At 45.7% G+C, this 18,236-nt stretch overlaps 1 protein-coding gene across 1 annotated transcript in view; it reads left to right on the forward strand.

The window, feature by feature from the left end:
• The window catches only part of CLCN1 (chloride voltage-gated channel 1), a 29,831-nt gene that overhangs the window by 5,666 nt on the left and 5,929 nt on the right, over positions 1 to 18,236 (forward strand). Inside the window, exons 7-16 of the mRNA XM_002924168.4 lie at positions 1,021 to 1,099; positions 6,841 to 6,966; positions 7,264 to 7,348; positions 7,570 to 7,671; positions 7,982 to 8,066; positions 8,320 to 8,469; positions 12,936 to 13,005; positions 13,195 to 13,305; positions 15,129 to 15,342; positions 15,583 to 15,716. Of these exons, the coding sequence (XP_002924214.1) occupies positions 1,021 to 1,099; positions 6,841 to 6,966; positions 7,264 to 7,348; positions 7,570 to 7,671; positions 7,982 to 8,066; positions 8,320 to 8,469; positions 12,936 to 13,005; positions 13,195 to 13,305; positions 15,129 to 15,342; positions 15,583 to 15,716 (1,156 nt within the window). The remainder of the gene's footprint in view (positions 1 to 1,020; positions 1,100 to 6,840; positions 6,967 to 7,263; positions 7,349 to 7,569; positions 7,672 to 7,981; positions 8,067 to 8,319; positions 8,470 to 12,935; positions 13,006 to 13,194; positions 13,306 to 15,128; positions 15,343 to 15,582; positions 15,717 to 18,236) is intronic.

Below are 18,236 nucleotides of genomic sequence, written 5' to 3' on the forward strand. Positions count from 1 at the left end.
TGAGAAAGTAAAACGAGGGAGGGGCTGTGTGTGTTCGGGGCATCGGAAGGGCTGCCTTTGCGCTGGGCTGGCCGTGATGCTGAAGGGGGGCACTGCGCTAACCCACACTCCCTTATCCTCCACACACATCCCACCCACCTACCCCAGCCACACACTGCCACTGCTGTCCCAGGACACCCCTCCCTTCTTGATCCACACCCCTGCTCCGGGCCTGCACCCTGGCCAGTTCCCCTGCTGCCCTCCTGCCTACCCCTGTCCCTTTGTCTTCCTAGCCCCCACCCCATCCCTCGTGAGCACTGCTGCCTGCCCCAGCCCCCTACCCTCCTAGTCCTGCGTGCTTCTCTGTTGCAGACCGTGTCTGGGCAGCTTGATCTCCTGGTGTCGGCCTGCGCGGTGGGCGTGGGATGCTGCTTTGCAGCCCCTATCGGAGGCAAGTCCCACTTCCTCCCTACCCCTGTTGCCCAAGCATGACTTGGAAGGGGGTTGGAATGACTGCCCAAGCATGACTTGGAAGGTAGAGAGGGTGCTCACCAAAGGGACTGGTGGGTGAGCATTCAAGGAGTGACCCAGATCACAGCCCCTGGTTTTCAGGCACCTATACTTTTCTACCAAAGGGCTATGTTTACCTTTGCAGCTGGTGGCTGTTTTATGCAGGCTTTATTGGTACTGTGCGTCTGAAGTCTTTTCTGTTTCTCTTGCTACTGACACTTCTTGCACGGGGCATCCCCACCTCCAGCCCCTCTCTCTGATGATCACTTATTAGCTGACCTGCCTTCCACATATTTATCTTTTATTTCATTTTCTATGTTTGGCCTTGCGCTATGAGGTCACTTCCTGTTTGCCAAACTAACTGAGTTTCTCTTGGCCTGGGAATCACTGGGGGAGAGGGGACCACTCTGATTCCCTGTGACTTAAGCCTCTCCTCCTGCCTTATTCCCTACCCTTGCTTGTTCTCTGTTCCTCTCTGTTCCCCATCCCTGCCCCTCCCATCTGCCTGTCTGTCTGTCTCTCCCCTAGTAGCAGCCATACTATTACACTGACATGCTGACGGTGGGCTGCGCGGTAGGAGTCGGCTGTTGTTTTGGGACGCCGCTTGGAGGCAAGTGATTTACCCCCTCCTACATCAGTCCGCTGCCCGGGCTTGCTCCCCAGCCAGGTTTTGTCAGCATCCCCAGGTGCAATATTACCAGTTAAAACGAAAGTATGACAAGAATAGCAAACTTTTACTGAGCATTTACTATGTGCAAGTGATGTTCTAAGCATCTTTCTACATTCACTCCTGCTAAAAGCCATATGAGACCCACGGTGCAGAGGAGAGGGAGGAGAAAAATGATTACAGAGAGGGTAAGAGACTCGAGCAAGTGGGAGAGCCAGAAATGAAAACCCAGGCAGCCTCTCTGTTCTCCTACTTGTCTTAAATAAAGCCTGTTGATATTGTTGGACATGTTTACCTCCACTTACTACTACGTCTTCTACCAGGGACTCTCCGCAGTTTGTTCTCCAAGGGAAAACTTCCATTTGGGCTTGTTATCAGGACACGGGGGTGTAGGTGGGCCTTACTTAGATTCATGGTCGGCTTTCACAAGGGCTTTGAATGGGAGTTAAAGCCCCGTAGCTCCCTGATGGCAACTTAAACCTGAGGTTAGCTCTTTCTGCATGTGGAAGGCCAAGGGTGGTTTTCAGACTGTTACCTTTGTCCTGGAACACTAACAAATGTTTTCCAGACAAAGCTGTTGTACCTGTTTATTTTTTTTTAATATTTTATTTATTTATTTGACAGAGATAGAGACAGCTAGCGAGAGAGGGAACACAAGCAGGGGGAGTGGGAGAGGAAGAAGCAGGCTCATAGCAGAGGAGCCTGACGTGGGGCTCGATNCGATCCCATAACGGGATCACGCCCTGAGCCGAAGGCAGACGCTCAACCGCTGTGCCACCCAGGCGCCCCACCTGCTTACTTACACCTCAGTGTGAGCTGTAATGAGATTTAACACAGGGAGATTACATGGATCATTCATTGGATTCATCAGTGATAAAAAGGACACCACCGTTGACAACTNGTTTACTTACACCTCAGTGTGAGCTGTAATGAGATTAACACAGGGAGATTACATGGATCATTCATTGGATTCATCAGTGATAAAAAGGACACCACCGTTGACAACTGGGGAAACAAAATTGCAGGAAAGCCTATGCTTCTTAAACACACCTGCTGTTAGAGGTATCTTTTCAATTACGAAAATGTCATCAGTGCCTTTGCAGAGGAGTGTTCAGTGGCTTGGCTCAGGAATGACATAGGGTTAAGCATTCAGAGTGAATGGAAATGCGCTCTGCTCACTTGTCCTGCTGCAGCCTCCGCGTGCACAGCTCAAGGAGATCATATCAGCTAGCATCCCATCTGCACTTGTGGCCTCAGCTCTTGTCCTTGAAGTCACTAGTTCCCTCGAGTGAGGGGTGTGTTTGAATTTCTATACGCATCAGACGTTACACACTTACATTTATACCCACTTTCACCTTTACTTCCTCTTTTCACCTTACAAATCCAAAAGCTAAAAAACATTTTTAGACAGGTAGACTTTTTAAATTTTTGTTTTTAATCAGTCAGATTCTTTTAAAATGAAGAGAATCTGTTTTTTTGTTTTGTTTTATTTTTTTGCATAAAACTGGAATTTTTAGGATGAATGAAGAAGGTTTCTCTTGGTCCAGTGTAGACTATAGGAAAGATAAGAGAGTTACTGTTAAAACATTCCTCTTGATGCAAGAAAAGGTTCGGGACTGAAAATTTGAGATCCCATTTTCAAGATGTTTATATTGAGTACAAGTAATAAAGGTCCTGGCAGGTAGCTTTATTTGATTGTTTCTCTTTTTTTTAATGACGATAGAATAATCCTGAAAGAAAAAAATCAGTAATAAGGTAATTTATTAGCTATATGGCCAACTCTTAATTCCTCACACCAATGAAAGAAATCTGCTTCAACATTCTGCTAAAACAACAAACATCCTTTTGATTCCCTCATCTGTCCTCTGGGTGCTGTGCGGGATCTCAGGTGCTCACAGCTGAAAGGGTGGCCGGGCAGACAAACTGAGCCTCACGGCCCCCCCCCCGCAGAGAAGTGTCTCCAGGGCATTTTGAGCAAAGCGCAAGGAAGACTGTGAGGACAGGGTACTCTGGACAGAAGAAACGGCATCATGTAGTCACGATCTGGGGGCTCTAGGCTCGAATCACAGTAGATGAGGGAATTGCTGGAGGATGCAGGGGAACTGGAATGAGTCTGCATGGGAAATGGGGCTGCGTCATGAAGGTCCTCAGCGGCCACGCACAAGAATGTAGATTCTGTTCTCCAGGCTAGACTTTGTCCAAATGTGTTTTACAGAACATAGTTCTCCACAGTGTTAATAGATGTAACACGTGGAAAGGGTCCCAATATCAGATAAGTTGGAAAATACTATGTTAAACAGATAGGTTTTTTTAAAACCGGAAAAGTTATCAGAATGTTGGATATGCTGGCAGGCATTGTGACTATGCAAATCGTGGCTCAAATTTGGCATTTCCCACGGAATCCTTTTGCAAAAACTTCTCATGAGACTCATAGTATCTCACGGGTGGACTTTGGGAAATGCTGTCCAGGGTGAAGGGGAGCCATGGAAGAATTCTGAACAAGGAAGTGACGTGACAAACTGTGCACATTTGTCCAATCCCTTTGGCAGATGTGTGTGGAATAGAACTGGCCTGTGGATTAGCAGGATTCATCCAAGATTAACAAGAAGGCTATTGTCGTAGCCCTGATGCTAGATGATGAGAGATTAAACTGGATGGAGGCAGAGGAGAGAGAGAGAAGAGGATGATACGTAAAGGCGATAGGAAGTCAAATTGACAGAACCTGGAGGTTGATTTTATGCGAGGTTACAAAGGATGAGAGAGAAAGAGCAATTTGGGCCAGCCCCTAAAGTTTATTTCAAAGAAAATTGGTTGGACAGCGGTACTAGTAAGCAAGACGAGGAATATAGGACATGAAACAGGTCTGGAGGAATTGATCAATTTTACTTTATTTTTTTTAAAAAAGATGTGTTTACTTATTTTGGAGAAAGAGAGGGGGGGAGGGGTGGAGGGGCAGAGGGAAACAACCGGCAGGCAGACTCCCTGCTGAGTACTGAGCCCGATCCCTCCACCCACGAGATCAAGACCCAAGCGAAACCAAGAGTCAAGAGTTGGACGCTTAACCAGCTGAGCCACCCAGGTGCCCCCGATTTTACTTTAGATATGTTGAGTTTTATGTTCCTGTGGCATATCCAAGTTATACCAAATAGGCAGCTGGATTGGTGAGGCCGAAGTTCAGGAGCCGAGCTGAAAACATTGCTTTGCTACCCAGTAGCATGGAGGCGGCAACTGAAGCCATGGGCATAAATGGACTTGAGAAAGTGCGTCTGTGAGTAGCAAGAGCAGGACACCAAGGACAGGGCCCTGGCCTGGGCAGAGGCAAGGGAGCTGGAGGCAGGGAAGAGAGAACATCCAGGGTGGCAGAGGAGAGCCATACTGCAGAACCTCAGAGACCAGAGAGCTTCCAAAAGCTGTTTGTGTTTGTAAGGCTTTGTTTGCTTTTAGCAGCACATTTTCTGTTTGGCTCAGACTAATATTAAAATCAGTTCTCATTCCTGAGGATACAGTGACAGACTGCTAGGGAAAGCATCCCAGAACCACCTCGTAGGAAAGAAAATCTAGCCTAGGGTTTCAAAAAATGGTTGTAAAATATTCATAAGTTGGATAGCTTACACCCCAACAAATCAAAGCTGACTTTGGTTTTATTACTAGTCAAGAAAAAGAGAGAGACTTGCTCCACCTGCTTCCCCACTGCGTCAAATGGTCCTTTAAGCCTGAGGATGCAGCTGTCTCACCTGATGTGATTTGAGGAGCAGAGGCAGAAGGAGTGGCTGGCAGCTCTCTCTGCCCCCAATTCCCTCGTCCCTCGCTTCGTTTTCTGAAATTTCACCCGTTCTGTTCTCTTTTGTTCTCTTTCCCTCTCGTCCTCTCCTCTCTTATTCATCCACAGAACAGACACTAAGCCCTGATGATGTACCAGGCATGGTATCAGGTGGTGGGTTCCATGGAATTTTCGAGCCTAGGGGGAACTCAGAGATGGAAACAAATCATGACGTCTGCAAGAGCAAGTGCTCAAATAGTCCCAAACTCTGAGACAGGAGGGTGAGAGAGAGAGGCCCTTTCTACGTGGCGAGGGGCACTGGGAAGGCCTTCTGGGAGAGGGTGGCATTTGAGCTGACCCCTAGGGACCCTCGGCCAAATGCTGCAGCTACTCTACAAGGGAGTAACCATTGGGCCACCGCCCCCTTGGTGCAAGAAACTTGCTGTGACTGTTACCTGTGAAATAGAGGGGGGACATCTTGAGGGATTCGAGATATATGACTTGGAATACAAACGGGGAGAAAAAATGGTTCGGGTGTGAGATGCTACCTGAGGGGGAAGATGGGAGCAGGTTGGGGTCTTAGGCAGGCCAGCAACCGTCCACCCCAGGGAGAAAGGAGGAGTCAAACCTCATCTGGTTGATGGTCTCTCGTGGGGTCAAGCCTCTTCTCCATTCATCTGATGATATGCCTCAGTTCCTTGGTTTCTCCTCATCTTTGATCAAGATGAGGCTTAGCTAGGTCATTTTGTCAATTTTTACTTTGCATCGAATCAAAGTCCACTCCTTATTCTTAATACGTTCAGAAGTTACTTTCTTTGCCATCTCTTACATCTTGCTTTTATGCCCCCCTTCGCGTTCCTTGCTCTGTCCCTACCCATGCTTGCTATTGGTCTATGTACCTACCTCCTCATTTTCCACTCCACCACCTGCTCTCGGAAACAGTACTATTTAGGGCTTTCGATTAGCTTGCTTTCTATCTCATTCACCTTTCTTTTTTTTTTTTAAGATTTTATTTATTTATTTATTTGACAGAGACAGAGACAGCCAGCGAGAGAGGGAACACAAGCGGGGGAGTGGGAGAGGAAGAAGCAGGCTCATAGCCGGAGGAGCCTGATGTGGGGCTCGATCCCATAACGCCGGGATCACGCCCTGAGCCGAAGGCAGATGCTTAACCGCTGCGCCCCCCAGGCGCCCCCCATCTCACTCACCTTTCCTACGCAAAATTATTTTTTAACTTCTAGCCTCTTGGTTTTTCCCCTTGTTTTGGTTCTTTTAAGTCAGGTTTTTAATATTAATTTTTTAAAACTCTGGGTGAATCCTCTGCTCCCTTTTCTTGGAATATTGAGTATTGTCAGCTCTTGTGAAGCCTTTCCGTGGTCAGTTTGCTTATTTGTTCCTTATAAAGTGCCCTAAGGTATATGGTGCAGGGGAGGAGGAAGTAGGGAGGAGAGATTGAAGTGAATGTGAAGGAGAGTCCGTATGAATCCTGAGCTCTGCTTGCCCACTCTGCTGAGCGCCCACTCTGGAAATGTTCTCTCTCCTAACTTCTCTGCAGACTTGTGTAACTGCGGATCTCTGACAACTGTGAAACCCACCCAACTCTACTTTCTAAGGGAGAGAGAGGGCAGGACCACCTGACCTTCCTGGTTTGCTGGTCAAGGACCACGCCTCCCCCACCCCCACCTTCCCCACCTCCCCTCCGCTCCTCTCTGTATCTTGTTGCACCACATGCCTGGCCTACAAACAACTGCCAGCATGAGCAAGTGTATGGTTTAGGGCACGAGGTTCCAGGAGACCATTACTTCCCACCACTGCTTCCCTCGTGATGCCGGGTTCAGCAAAAGCCCCTCAGGCCCGCAGGGTGGGAGTGTGGAGGAGAGCCTCTCACTTTCGTCTGCACCTGACCACCTCCACGCCCCCGCAGGAGTGCTGTTCAGCATAGAGGTCACCTCTACCTACTTTGCTGTGCGGAACTACTGGCGAGGATTCTTTGCGGCCACGTTCAGCGCCTTTGTTTTCCGCGTGCTGGCTGTGTGGAACAAGGATGCGGGTAACAGGGCAGCCAGGGTGGAGGCTGGAACTGGGGCATGAAGGGAAGCTCCTTGGGGCAGTTTAGAAAAGGAAGGGATGGCATTATTTGGGAAGTAGGCCCAAGGCCCAAGGATCTAGGGCAAAGATCTAGGTCATGGCATTAGGAGGGCAGTGTTCAAGCATGAACTGGAAACTCAGTGGAAGAGGAGCCGGCGGCCTTAGAGGAAGGAAGGCACTGACCCTCGGCTGATGACTCCGGCTTCCCCCCGGGTTTCTGTGGCACTCCACCATGATGCCTGGCCTTTCCATTCAACAGTCACCATCACTGCCCTCTTCAGAACCAATTTCCGAATGGATTTCCCCTTTGACCTGCAGGAGCTCCCAGCCTTCGCCATCATCGGGTTAGTGGGGTCAGCTGCTCTGCTCGGGAATTGGTGAGCAAGGGGAGGGGGCAGCTTCGGGCTGGAAGGGGCCCCAGCTGGAAGAAAGTGCGACAGACGTGGATAAGTATGAGTTGCTGCGGGCAGCAGGGCAGAAAGGGAGGGTGGGCGCCTGGTATTTGTTACCTGCTGCGGGCAGGTCCAGGGAGAGGGTTCCATTGCTGTATAACTTACGCCCTCAGGATTTGCTGTGGCTTCCTGGGAGCCGTATTTGTGTACCTGCATCGCCAAGTCATGCTCGGTGTCCGAAAGAACAAGGCCCTCAGCCAATTTCTGGCGAAGCAGTGAGTCACTGCCCTGTGTCCTACCCTTTTCCATTCTGCTTTCTCCATGAGCCCCTCCCTTTTAATGTTTGTCAGAGGCCGTCCTTGCCTTTAGGTGGCTTGAGATGAAATATAGAAGCCTGGATACTCCACATAGGAAGCGAGTGGCATGGTCTGCCCCTTGAAGGTTGCTTTTTGGTGGCAAGAACAAGAACATTCCATGTTTAAAGAGCTGAGGCTGCAGTGGGCTACTGGGGCCCAGCTCGCCACCTCAGTGTGGCATCCACTGAGGCTAACTTGGGGGGGGGGCTCCAATCTGTTTCTTTTTCAGCCGCCTGCTGTATCCCGGAATAGTCACTTTCATCATCGCCTCATTCACCTTTCCACCAGGAATGGGTCAATTCATGGCTGGAGAGGTCAGCTCCAGGGAGTCGGGGTGGGGGGGAGGGCAGTCAGGTCACTGAGCACATGACCGGGGCTCAGCCAGGGCAGGGCCACAGCACAGACATCCCTCAGGCTTCTGAGCACTTTTGCCCAAGGGTAAAAGCTCTCCCCGAGAGAAGAGCAAGAGAGCCCCTTAAACAATGAGACTGGGGGAGCAGTTCTGTACAATGCACTAGTACCGGATGTCCTTAGAGACCTGCCCCCTTTTGCTTCCTCCTCTCACAGTTGATGCCTCGTGAAGCCATCAGTACCCTGTTTGACAACAACACTTGGGTAAAGCATGTGGGCGACCCTGAAAGCCTGGGCCGGTCGGCTGTGTGGATCCACCCACAGGTCAACGTGGTCATCATCATCTTCCTCTTCTTTATCATGAAGGTACCCCTCCTTGCACTCCTGACCTCTTAGGTTTCTGTTTTCAACCTGGAACCCACGGTGTGCATAAGGTAGGAGAGGGTACAACTTTATCGGGAATTTGTCCAACTTGAAGAGATATAGCTATGAAACCAGCCTGGGTACGTTGCTCACCTATAGAAGTGAGCCGATATCTGGGTTAATTGCTCCCTTCATGTAAACTTAGCGATGTTGCCATAATTATCATAAGCCTGCTTAAGTTCCACTTGCTAAATGATTAAGACATCACAGCAGCCTAGTAAACAGGGAGGAGACAGGGTTGAGCAATATAGATAACTGTGTAAATAGCTGACATAAATTAACCAAATCCCCCCACATATTAATTAGGTACTTCATTCTCCTGTATCTGATTATCCATCTTTAGATGATTTGCTTATCCATTTTTTCCCCATCTACTGGGTAATCTCTTTCCTAGAATTGCCAAAGAGATAAAATATTTAACTCAATTTTATCAGTGAATATAAATAATTTTCTAAGATTTTATTTATTTATTTATTTAGAGAGAGAGAGAGTGTGAGCACGTGAGCTTGGGGAGGGGCAAAGGGAGAGAGAGAGAATCTTAAGCAAACTCCCTGCTGAGCATGGAGCCTGACCTGGGGCTAGATCCCAGGACCCTGAGATCATGACCTGAGGCAAAATCAAGAGTCAGACACTTAACCGGCTGAGCCACCCAGACGCCCCTATAAATCATTTTTATACATGTTATTATTCCCTCTTTTGGTGGTGAGGCTGTAAGGATTTTGTCACTTTCAAGCCATTTTCTCCTTATTTCAATTAGGAGACCAAAGCTAGCCTCTTCCATGTCTGTCAATAGAGGACCATGTCTTCCTAGGCTTCTCAGTCACTGCTTTATATAAAGACATTTTTATTTCCATCCCCATTTGTGACATCTATTACAATTGCTGCTTTCCCTTTTTTTTTTCTTTTCTTTTTCAGTGATTGCAAATGGTATATCTTGCCTGAATGATCCAACATTTTCCTCTGTATATTAGGGTTCTTATTCAAAAGGCTGTCCACACTGAACTTTCAGGCTTTTGAATACCTTGCTGTTCACTTATTCATAATACATTTTGTGAATCTATATTTTCCAGGATATGAGTCACTAAGTTATATTTACATTATAATAGCTGTAGTGGGTTCATTTATTCCATAAATGTTACTACACACCTCCCGTGTGCCAAATATATAATACTGGATTGTTGAACTTTGGCAAACCTTATGCTATGGTTGAAAAAAAATGTCTTCGTTTTGGCTCCTCCTTTAATGTACTTGTCAAGGATCCTGTGATTAAAGACACCAGGTGCTTGACACACCAGGTTCCAACTCTGTGACTTACATTCTCAGGATTTGCTCCAGGTTTCTGGAAGCTGTATCTGTGCATGTTCTTTCCCATTCCACTCCGTGCGGGTTCAGTGGGTCGACAGCTTCCATATTTGGTACACCTGCTTTATTAATTAGGTCTTTTTTATGTCTTCCTTCAAAAGATTTGATTTTTTTATTGTAAATAAGTTCTCAGTGCCTTGTTAGGGAATTGACTTTTGGACTTTCAAGACAGAGTTCCTCTTCTCTAACTTGTAAGTCCCAGCTTCCTGTAAGTAGCCGAGTCCAAGCTTTGATAGCATCCCAGAATTTGTTGTTCAAGGATAATGATTGTGTTTTCCTGATTTTCCTCTAGGCTAACTTTGGGATCATACATACTTTTAAAATGTCAAGCTCTTGCAAAGTTTTGTAGAAACAAAATACTGTATATTTTTCAACATTTCTCCTATACCTCACCTCACCTCCCCAGATTCCCAAGTATATATCTGGATTTGACTTCACAAACTAAAGTGTATTCTGAGAGACCTACTTGGATTATATAGCAGGACTCAACTGTATGTCGCTATTATTAATTTCTCACTGAATCACATCCTTGATAATGTTTACATCATAAGCATAACAGGGGAAGAAACTCACATATTTCCTGGGCTATATTTCAACCCCCACAATTTGCATCAGGCCTATGCCATTCCATAATATTTATAAACGTAACACCACTCGTTGCTATAAATCCATCATATTGTCCAATTATCACTGCTTCCAGCATTTTCACTTTTCTGTTATTGGACACATACGCATCCATCCCTTTATTTATTCCCAAGTGTAGGTAATAGGCTACATAGACAAATTAGAATATGAAAGTGTCTAGAACTGTTTTTCCACAGTCTGCTTTGCAATTTAGCCTGTGTGGGCTTCTGGCGGTATCCATACAGGCAATAAGGTTCTGTCAGCTGTTGATGAAGGGAACTTCCGTCTTCCTCAATATCATCATGTTGTAAGTCAGCAGCTGCTACATGGGTATGAATAAAATTACAACTTCTCAGTTTCCCTTTTTAATAAGTCTAAAGTCATTACCTAATATCACTGATGAGCATAGCCTGAGGCTCTGTAGAATTCTCCATCGCACTCCCTCTGTGAAGGGTCTAAATAAAGTGGAATCCGTCATGAAGGGTCTCTAGTTTCCCAGTTCTCTAGAACTGGGTGTTGAAATTCTCAAGAGTTATTTGTGTTCTACATTATTTACATTGCTTCTGGATCTTTCCTTTCATGTGCTAATAGCTCAAGAAGTTTGCTAAGCTCCTGTCATTCTTTGTCCTTAGGAGTTGATCACTTCAGTGCCCTCCGGTCCTCATCTGTTCTTACACATATCTTGAGGGATAATCCAAAATTCATCCTCTGAAATCAGACCTACCAGCCACCTATAATCTGTATTACTGGAGCTTTCAGATTAACCCAGCCTACAAAATCCCACATGGCTTTCATGTGCTTACTCCAAAGAGAAGGTACAAAATCATTCAAGGGGTCTCCAATTGTTATATGTCAGAATCATTTGCAAAGGTTAAATAAGGTGCGAGTGCCCAGAACTCCATGTCCACATAGACTGATGTGGTGTCTAGTCATCTGCAGTTTCAGCAAATTCCCCAACGAGCATTTCTGTTGGGTGTTTCAGCAAATAGTAGCTCTGAGAAGCATTTTCTGTGTCGTATGGACACTATTTGATCAAGCTCTCTTCTTTCTTTCCTTCCTCCCTCCCTCCCTCCCTCCCCAGTGACCTACCTACATCCTACCTGCATTGATGAGCACCAAGCCAGGGCTGAAAGCAGGCAGAGAAAACAAGATACACGGTTGCTCTATACTCAAGGCTTTCTCAGTCTATATTCTCTTCACTTGTACATCTGACTTGGCAGTTCTCAGCTGTTTTGCATGGTCATATTCTGACATGAAGAAGTATGCATTTTACCTCATCTCGGAGCTTCTGGGATGAAGCCTTCTCAGAGCGTTTGCCATGGCCTCTTGACATCAGCCCTGGCTCAAGGGAATCTTTCTAAGGTTCAGAATAGTAAGAAATGTATTTCTCATTAGCTTACAATGCACTTGGTACAGATTTTCCAATTACAAATATTTCGAGCCTGGCAATTTGTTCTGATTTAGCTGCTACCATCTTTCACCACATGAGTTTGAGATCCTTTTGTAAGATTGGCTTACTTATTTTGGAAGTGATATGTAAACCTGTTTCTAAATTTACATGCTGTGTCTTATATTTTTACTTCTTTTACAGATATTTCAAAAGTTCAACCAGTACTCCTTTTTCCATTCTATTTCTCAATCATTCCACATTCTTTGCCACAGAATTTGCATTTTGCTTTTGCTAAAATTGTCTTGGTTTCTGTTGGAATACTACCTGACAAAGTTGGCCTTCGAGATCTTTTCTGTTCCATTGGTTAGCTTTCTCAATGTGCCCTTCCAGGATGGCTAGGATAGATCTGATCTTTTGAACTTCTATTTAATATGATTTGATATAAAAAAAATGACTCAGGCAGGGCAGTTTTCACTCCAGGTTCACTTGTGAGGTTTGCCATAAAATGGGTTCGTAAATGACCATATCATTAAATTAGTAACATTAGAAGTCACTAAGACTCTAAGATGTCTGCCTCTTAGAGCTGGGCTCTTTCTCAGAAACATAATCTGACCAGGAAAAGATATCCTCCAGCTTCAAGAGTTTCAGGCTGTTCTGCTGAGGAGACCTTTTGGGCTACGAGGGTATAGTATATGCTAGGACCCTTCAGGAGCAGTGACAGGAGTCCCTAGGGGCTCCACTCCTTGTTCTAGATTGCCTAAAGGCAAATAGAGTCATTCCAAGTAGAAACAATTATCGGGAGGAACTTTCTCATAGTGCTGTCTTTGGTGGTCTTTTAGCCTGAGTGAGTACTCCACGTTTTTTGGATCTGGAGGAAGGGTGCAGACCAGATGGCTTCTGGAAGGATTAGCTATCCCACGGTTTCTGTGACTCTTGAGGCAAGAGGGAGGGTTGGAAGTGAGGAGGGAGTGGAGTATGTACGTGTGTATTGGGCAGAGTTGAGAGGGTGTCCTGATGCCTCTTTTTACCCCAGTTCTGGATGTCCATCGTGGCCACCACTATGCCCATACCCTGCGGAGGCTTCATGCCTGTGTTTGTGCTAGGTAAGTTCTGATGGGAAGCCTGGGACCTTGCTGATAGCTGCAAGCTAGGGTACTGGGAAATTAAGGAAAGGCCTGGAATGCCAAGAGCTTATATTTGGTCTTAGTACCCAAGAATTGATTGGCTCTGAAATATAGAGGATAAGGAACTTGGATCTTTCAACGCCTTCCTTCCTTTTGTCTTTCCTCTAGGAGCTGCATTTGGAAGGCTGGTAGGAGAGATCATGGCCATGCTATTCCCTGATGGTATACTATTTGATGACATCATCTACAAGATCCTACCCGGGGGCTATGCAGTAATTGGTGAGACTCATTCCACCCTCTGGTAACCCCTAACAGCCACACTCAAACCCTCCATGACATCTTTATTCCATACAAACTACACGATGCGGTTTTAATTTTATGCTGTCTGATTCAGCTTTTATTCAAATAATCAACCCTTGGTTCTGACTCTCATTAGCTCTTATTGAACGTTTTGAGTCTTAGTTTCTTTATGTAGAAAAGGGATTATAGGGATTAAACGAGATAATAAGAATGAAAGCATCTACCTAGGATTGTGTCTGAATGTTTGGAAAGGATTTTTTCCTTCCTTCCAAAGAATCACAGAAACACCAGTGTGGGTGACTGGCTTGGATACTGCCGACCTGAAGATGTGCTAAGACTGACAGGACTTCAGAGTACATGACTAAGAACTAAGAAACACGGGCTCTGTGCTCATCCCTGCCACGTGTCGCCTGGATGACGGTGGAGCAAGCAAGCTACCTTTCTGCCCCTGAGTTTTTGTTGTAAAATGACTTCTGAGATATCTTACTGCCCTAACTTTCTGAGAATCTGTGATAATCTTTTTCTCATTAAATCCACAATCCCATCCAACTGAAACCCTGTCTAACACACACAGTGGCCAGTATAATCTTCAAAATTGTTATGCCTCTGCCCTCCTCCTCTTCTTTACCAAAACCACATAACATCTAATGCCATGCCACCCTTAAATACAGAAGCATTAGCAGCTTTCCAGTGCATATGGTGACCTTACTCCCCCACCACAGACATTTACAAAAGCCTCTTTCATCAGTAAGAGCCATCCGCTCTTATTCCCCATCTTCATGTCTCTCACATATCACCCCATCCTCCCTGGTGGACATTTCCCAGGATACAAATCTCCTGTGACAGTTCACATTCTGAAGCATATCGTGTGTACCCTCTTGTAGAATTATTCCTCCCAGTTTTTCTCTTTTGTGATTTTCCTTTTTTTTTTTTTTTAGTAGGAGCTATACCCAACTTGGGGCCTGAGCTCACAGCCCTGAGATTAAGAGTCACATGCTCTATAGGTTGCACCCCTCTCTTTTCTGTCTTTTTCTTGTTCTCTTTTCATGTATACCTTCTAGTGACTATTTTCATTGATGGGAAAACATAATGAAAAACAAATAAGATTCTGTTTCCGAAGAGTTAATAGAATCATAACATTTTAGATCTACAAGGGCCTTACAACTTATTTAATGACATTTTTACCTTAGAGATGAGAGTATGGGATTCCAGAAGAATCAAGTTCTAGTTAAACAGTTGAGAAATTGTAGAATCAGGTTCTGACACAGGTGTCGTTGCTCCAGGTCCACAGCATGAGTCCTGGGTTTTGACTCTCTTCACTCATAAATTGTTGACATCAAAACCTGAGGTCTGACGGAAAATGCTGTCACTGGGTTTTAGAATGCTCAGTTAAGAATGATCCAAACTTTTGGGGTGCCTGGATGGCTCAGTCAGAACATGCAATTCTTGATCTCAGGGCTGTGAGTTCAAGCCCCATGTTGGATGTAGAGATTACTTAAAAAAAAAAAAGAAGAAGAAAAAAAGAATGATCCAAACTTTCAAAAGCAAGGAATAGATAGGACATCACTATCTTCATTTTACAAATGAAGATTTGGGCACACACAATGATTTTGTAAATTGCCAAAGGACATAGAATGAGATAAAAATGATGTGCTAACAGTTTTCTAGCCCCTACTCTTGACAGATGGTTATGTCAGGAGTGTTGGCACTGACGAGGATCATGTCTCCCATCACATCCCCACATGCCCTCCATGCCACGAATGGCAGCCCTAACCCATCGGTACATTCCTGTGTCATTCTAGGGGCAGCAGCGCTGACTGGTGCAGTATCCCACACAGTCTCCACAGCTGTGATTTGCTTCGAATTAACGGGTCAGATTGCCCACATCTTACCCATGATGGTGGCTGTCATCTTGGCCAACATGGTGGCTCAGAGCCTGCAGCCCTCCCTCTATGACAGCATCATCCAGGTCAAGAAGCTACCGTACTTGCCTGACCTTGGTTGGAACCAGCTCAGGTCAGGGCACCAGCTGGAATTAGTTCAGACTTGATGGGGTGGGGGTGGGAGCTTCCGAGGTCGAGACTGAGGTTAGGATCAACATTTGGAAACACTGCTTTTTACTTATTTTTATGTTCCCATGTACTGAATGAATATTATGAGTGATGGAATGCATGGCAAAGCTCACGGGAGGAATGGAAGGGACAGCAAAGGAACAACATACGGTGGGGCTAACCCCCCATGCCTTCTCCCCCATAGCAAATTTACCATCTTTGTTGAGGACATCATGGTACGTGATGTGAAGTTTGTTTCAGCTACTTGCACGTATGGGGAATTGCAAAACCTGCTCCAGACCACCACAGTCAAGACTTTACCACTGGTTGATTCAAAAGGTTAGTGGGAAGAAAGGAAGCAGACTCCTGAGCTAGTGATCTGAACTGAGGGCTCCGCAGAGCTGGAGGCGGCCCTGTAGTGTAGGCTTATCTTTAGGGACCACCCAGTCTGCCACAGGATACCCAGTCTGTGTTCCTTAGGAAACACGATCATCTTCGAGAAGGAAAAATACAGCCAGAACACAAGCACAAGAAGATAATTAAGAATCCAATTAGAGAGGCACCTGGGTGGCTCAGTCGGTTGAGCATCCAACTCTTGATTTCGGCTGGGGTCGTACTTTCTGGATCATAATCTCTGGATCATGAAATCAGGCCCAAAGTGGGCTCCATGCTCAGCAGGGCCTCTGCTTGGGTTTCTTTCTCTCCCTCTGCTCCTCCCCCCATTCTCTCTAAAATAAAGGAATCTTTAAAAAAAAAAATCCCATTAGAGAACTACAACCGATGCTTATTAGTCATTGCAGCTATGTTCTCTAAGGTAGCCATGAACACTGAATTAGGGGTACTGTACGGAACTGTTGCTCTGGAGAAAATACAGGGTTAGGTTCCTCCGGTCACATTTTCTTCAACCGATGAATGCATAAACTTATTTTATGTGTATCTCTCTTTAAAGACACCTCATTTAATATATACCATTGATTCATTAACTAGAATTCATGGCCAGGAGGGCTACAACTCCTGCCTGAAAGAAGCTTACCTAGTGGCGTATTTTCTCCATAAGGCACATCACGGCCTTCTTGCTTGGGGTGGCGGAGGGTGGAGGGGGGATGTTAAACAGCAAAACCACCAACACAAAATCAACAACGATGTGAAGATGTGGCATTAAATAGACCATGAAAAGAATGCTTGTTTATAATATGAGAGCTGAGACAGGAAGCAGAATGTCACTTTTTTTTTTTTAAGGTTTTATTTATTTATTTGACAGAAAGAGAGAGACAGCCAGCGAGAGAGGGAACACAAGCAGGGGGAGTGGGAGAGGAAGAAGCAGGCTCCCAGCAGAGGAGCCTGATGCGGGGCTCGATCCCAGGACCCTGGGATCAGGCCCTGAACTAAAGGCAGATGCTTAACGACTGAGCCACCCAGGCGTCCCCGAATGTACTTTTCTTCCTCAGCTGGGAGCGTGTGCACAGGGAGGCTCTAGTGGTTTGCTGCTCTGCGCAGGTCTGTGAATGATGGTGAAGGCATCTTGAGCGCTGATTTACAGTTTACAAATACCTGTATTTTAGCCAGGAGGCAAATTCGCGAACAGGGAGTTCATGAATAGTAAGGCTCAGCTGTAAACCTGGAGCCCCTTATGTGGCTCTCTCGGCTGATGAGCTAAATGGTAGCTGTGCTTCAGTGCCCAACAGATGAAACTGTTCTGTATGAAGGAGTGAATGGTTTTATTTCTTTTTAATTTTTTTAAAAGATTTATATATTATTCTTAGAGAGAGAGAGGCAGACAGAGAAAGAGCAGGAAGGAGGGGCAGAGGGAGAGGGAGAGAGAGAAATCCAGGCAGACTCCACACTGAGCCCGGAGCCTTACACGGCTCTCGACCTCACGACCCTGAGATCACAACCCCGGGTGAAACCAAGAGTCGGACACTTACCCAACCGCACCCCTCAGGCACCCCTTTTTAAAATTTGTATTTATTTACTTGTTTATTTATTTCTTTATTGAATGAATGGTCTTAAAGCAGTGCTTTCATATGTCACTTCCTTCACCATCCTTTCTGTCCACTTTTGGCATTTAATCCTGCTCTGTATTATTATTATTTTTTTTAAGATTTTATTTATTTGACAGAGAGAGAGACAGCCAGCGAGAGAGGGAACACAAGCAGGGGGAGTGGGAGAGGAAGAAGCAGGTTCCCAGCGGAGGAGCCTGATGTGGGGCTCGATCCCAGGATTCCGGGATCACACCCTGAGCCGAAGGCAGATGCTTAACGACTGAGCCACCCAGGCTCCTCTGTATTATTATTTTTTAAAATATTTTATTCATTTATTTGACACAGAGAGAGAGCACAGCAGGGGGAGTGGCAGGCAGAGGGAGAAGCAGATTCCCATCTGAGCAACGAGCCCGATGCGGGGCTCAATCCCAGGACCCTGAGATCATGACCTGAGCCGAAGGCAGAGCCTTAACCAACTGAGCCACCCAGGCATCCCTATATTATTTCTTATCGGAGTTTATATCTATGTTTCATTAGATTAGGAATTCTTTGAGGGCAGAGGCTATAACTTCTATCTCCTTCAGACTGCCTCCTTCTAGGTATTTACTAGATATTAAATATCTAGATATTAAATAAATACTTGCCTGATGTTTGAATTCATGTAATTAAGAAGAATCATGTAGGGCCATTTGGAGCCAGTAACTTTGTTAGTCCCTGATTTCAGCTAATCAGAATGTCCATGTTGTTCAAGTTAGATTCATTTTAATATTTTCCCCAAATCCCAAATACTTTGTAAGTGGTCTCTAAAGCAGTGGCTTTAACTGGAGCAGGGGTACAGCCAAGGAGGTGGAGGGTTTTCATAACAACAACGAAGACT

Source organism: Ailuropoda melanoleuca, chromosome 1 (genome assembly GCF_002007445.2).
Source record: "Ailuropoda melanoleuca isolate Jingjing chromosome 1, ASM200744v2, whole genome shotgun sequence".
In the NCBI taxonomy this organism is placed as follows: domain Eukaryota; kingdom Metazoa; phylum Chordata; class Mammalia; order Carnivora; family Ursidae; genus Ailuropoda; species Ailuropoda melanoleuca.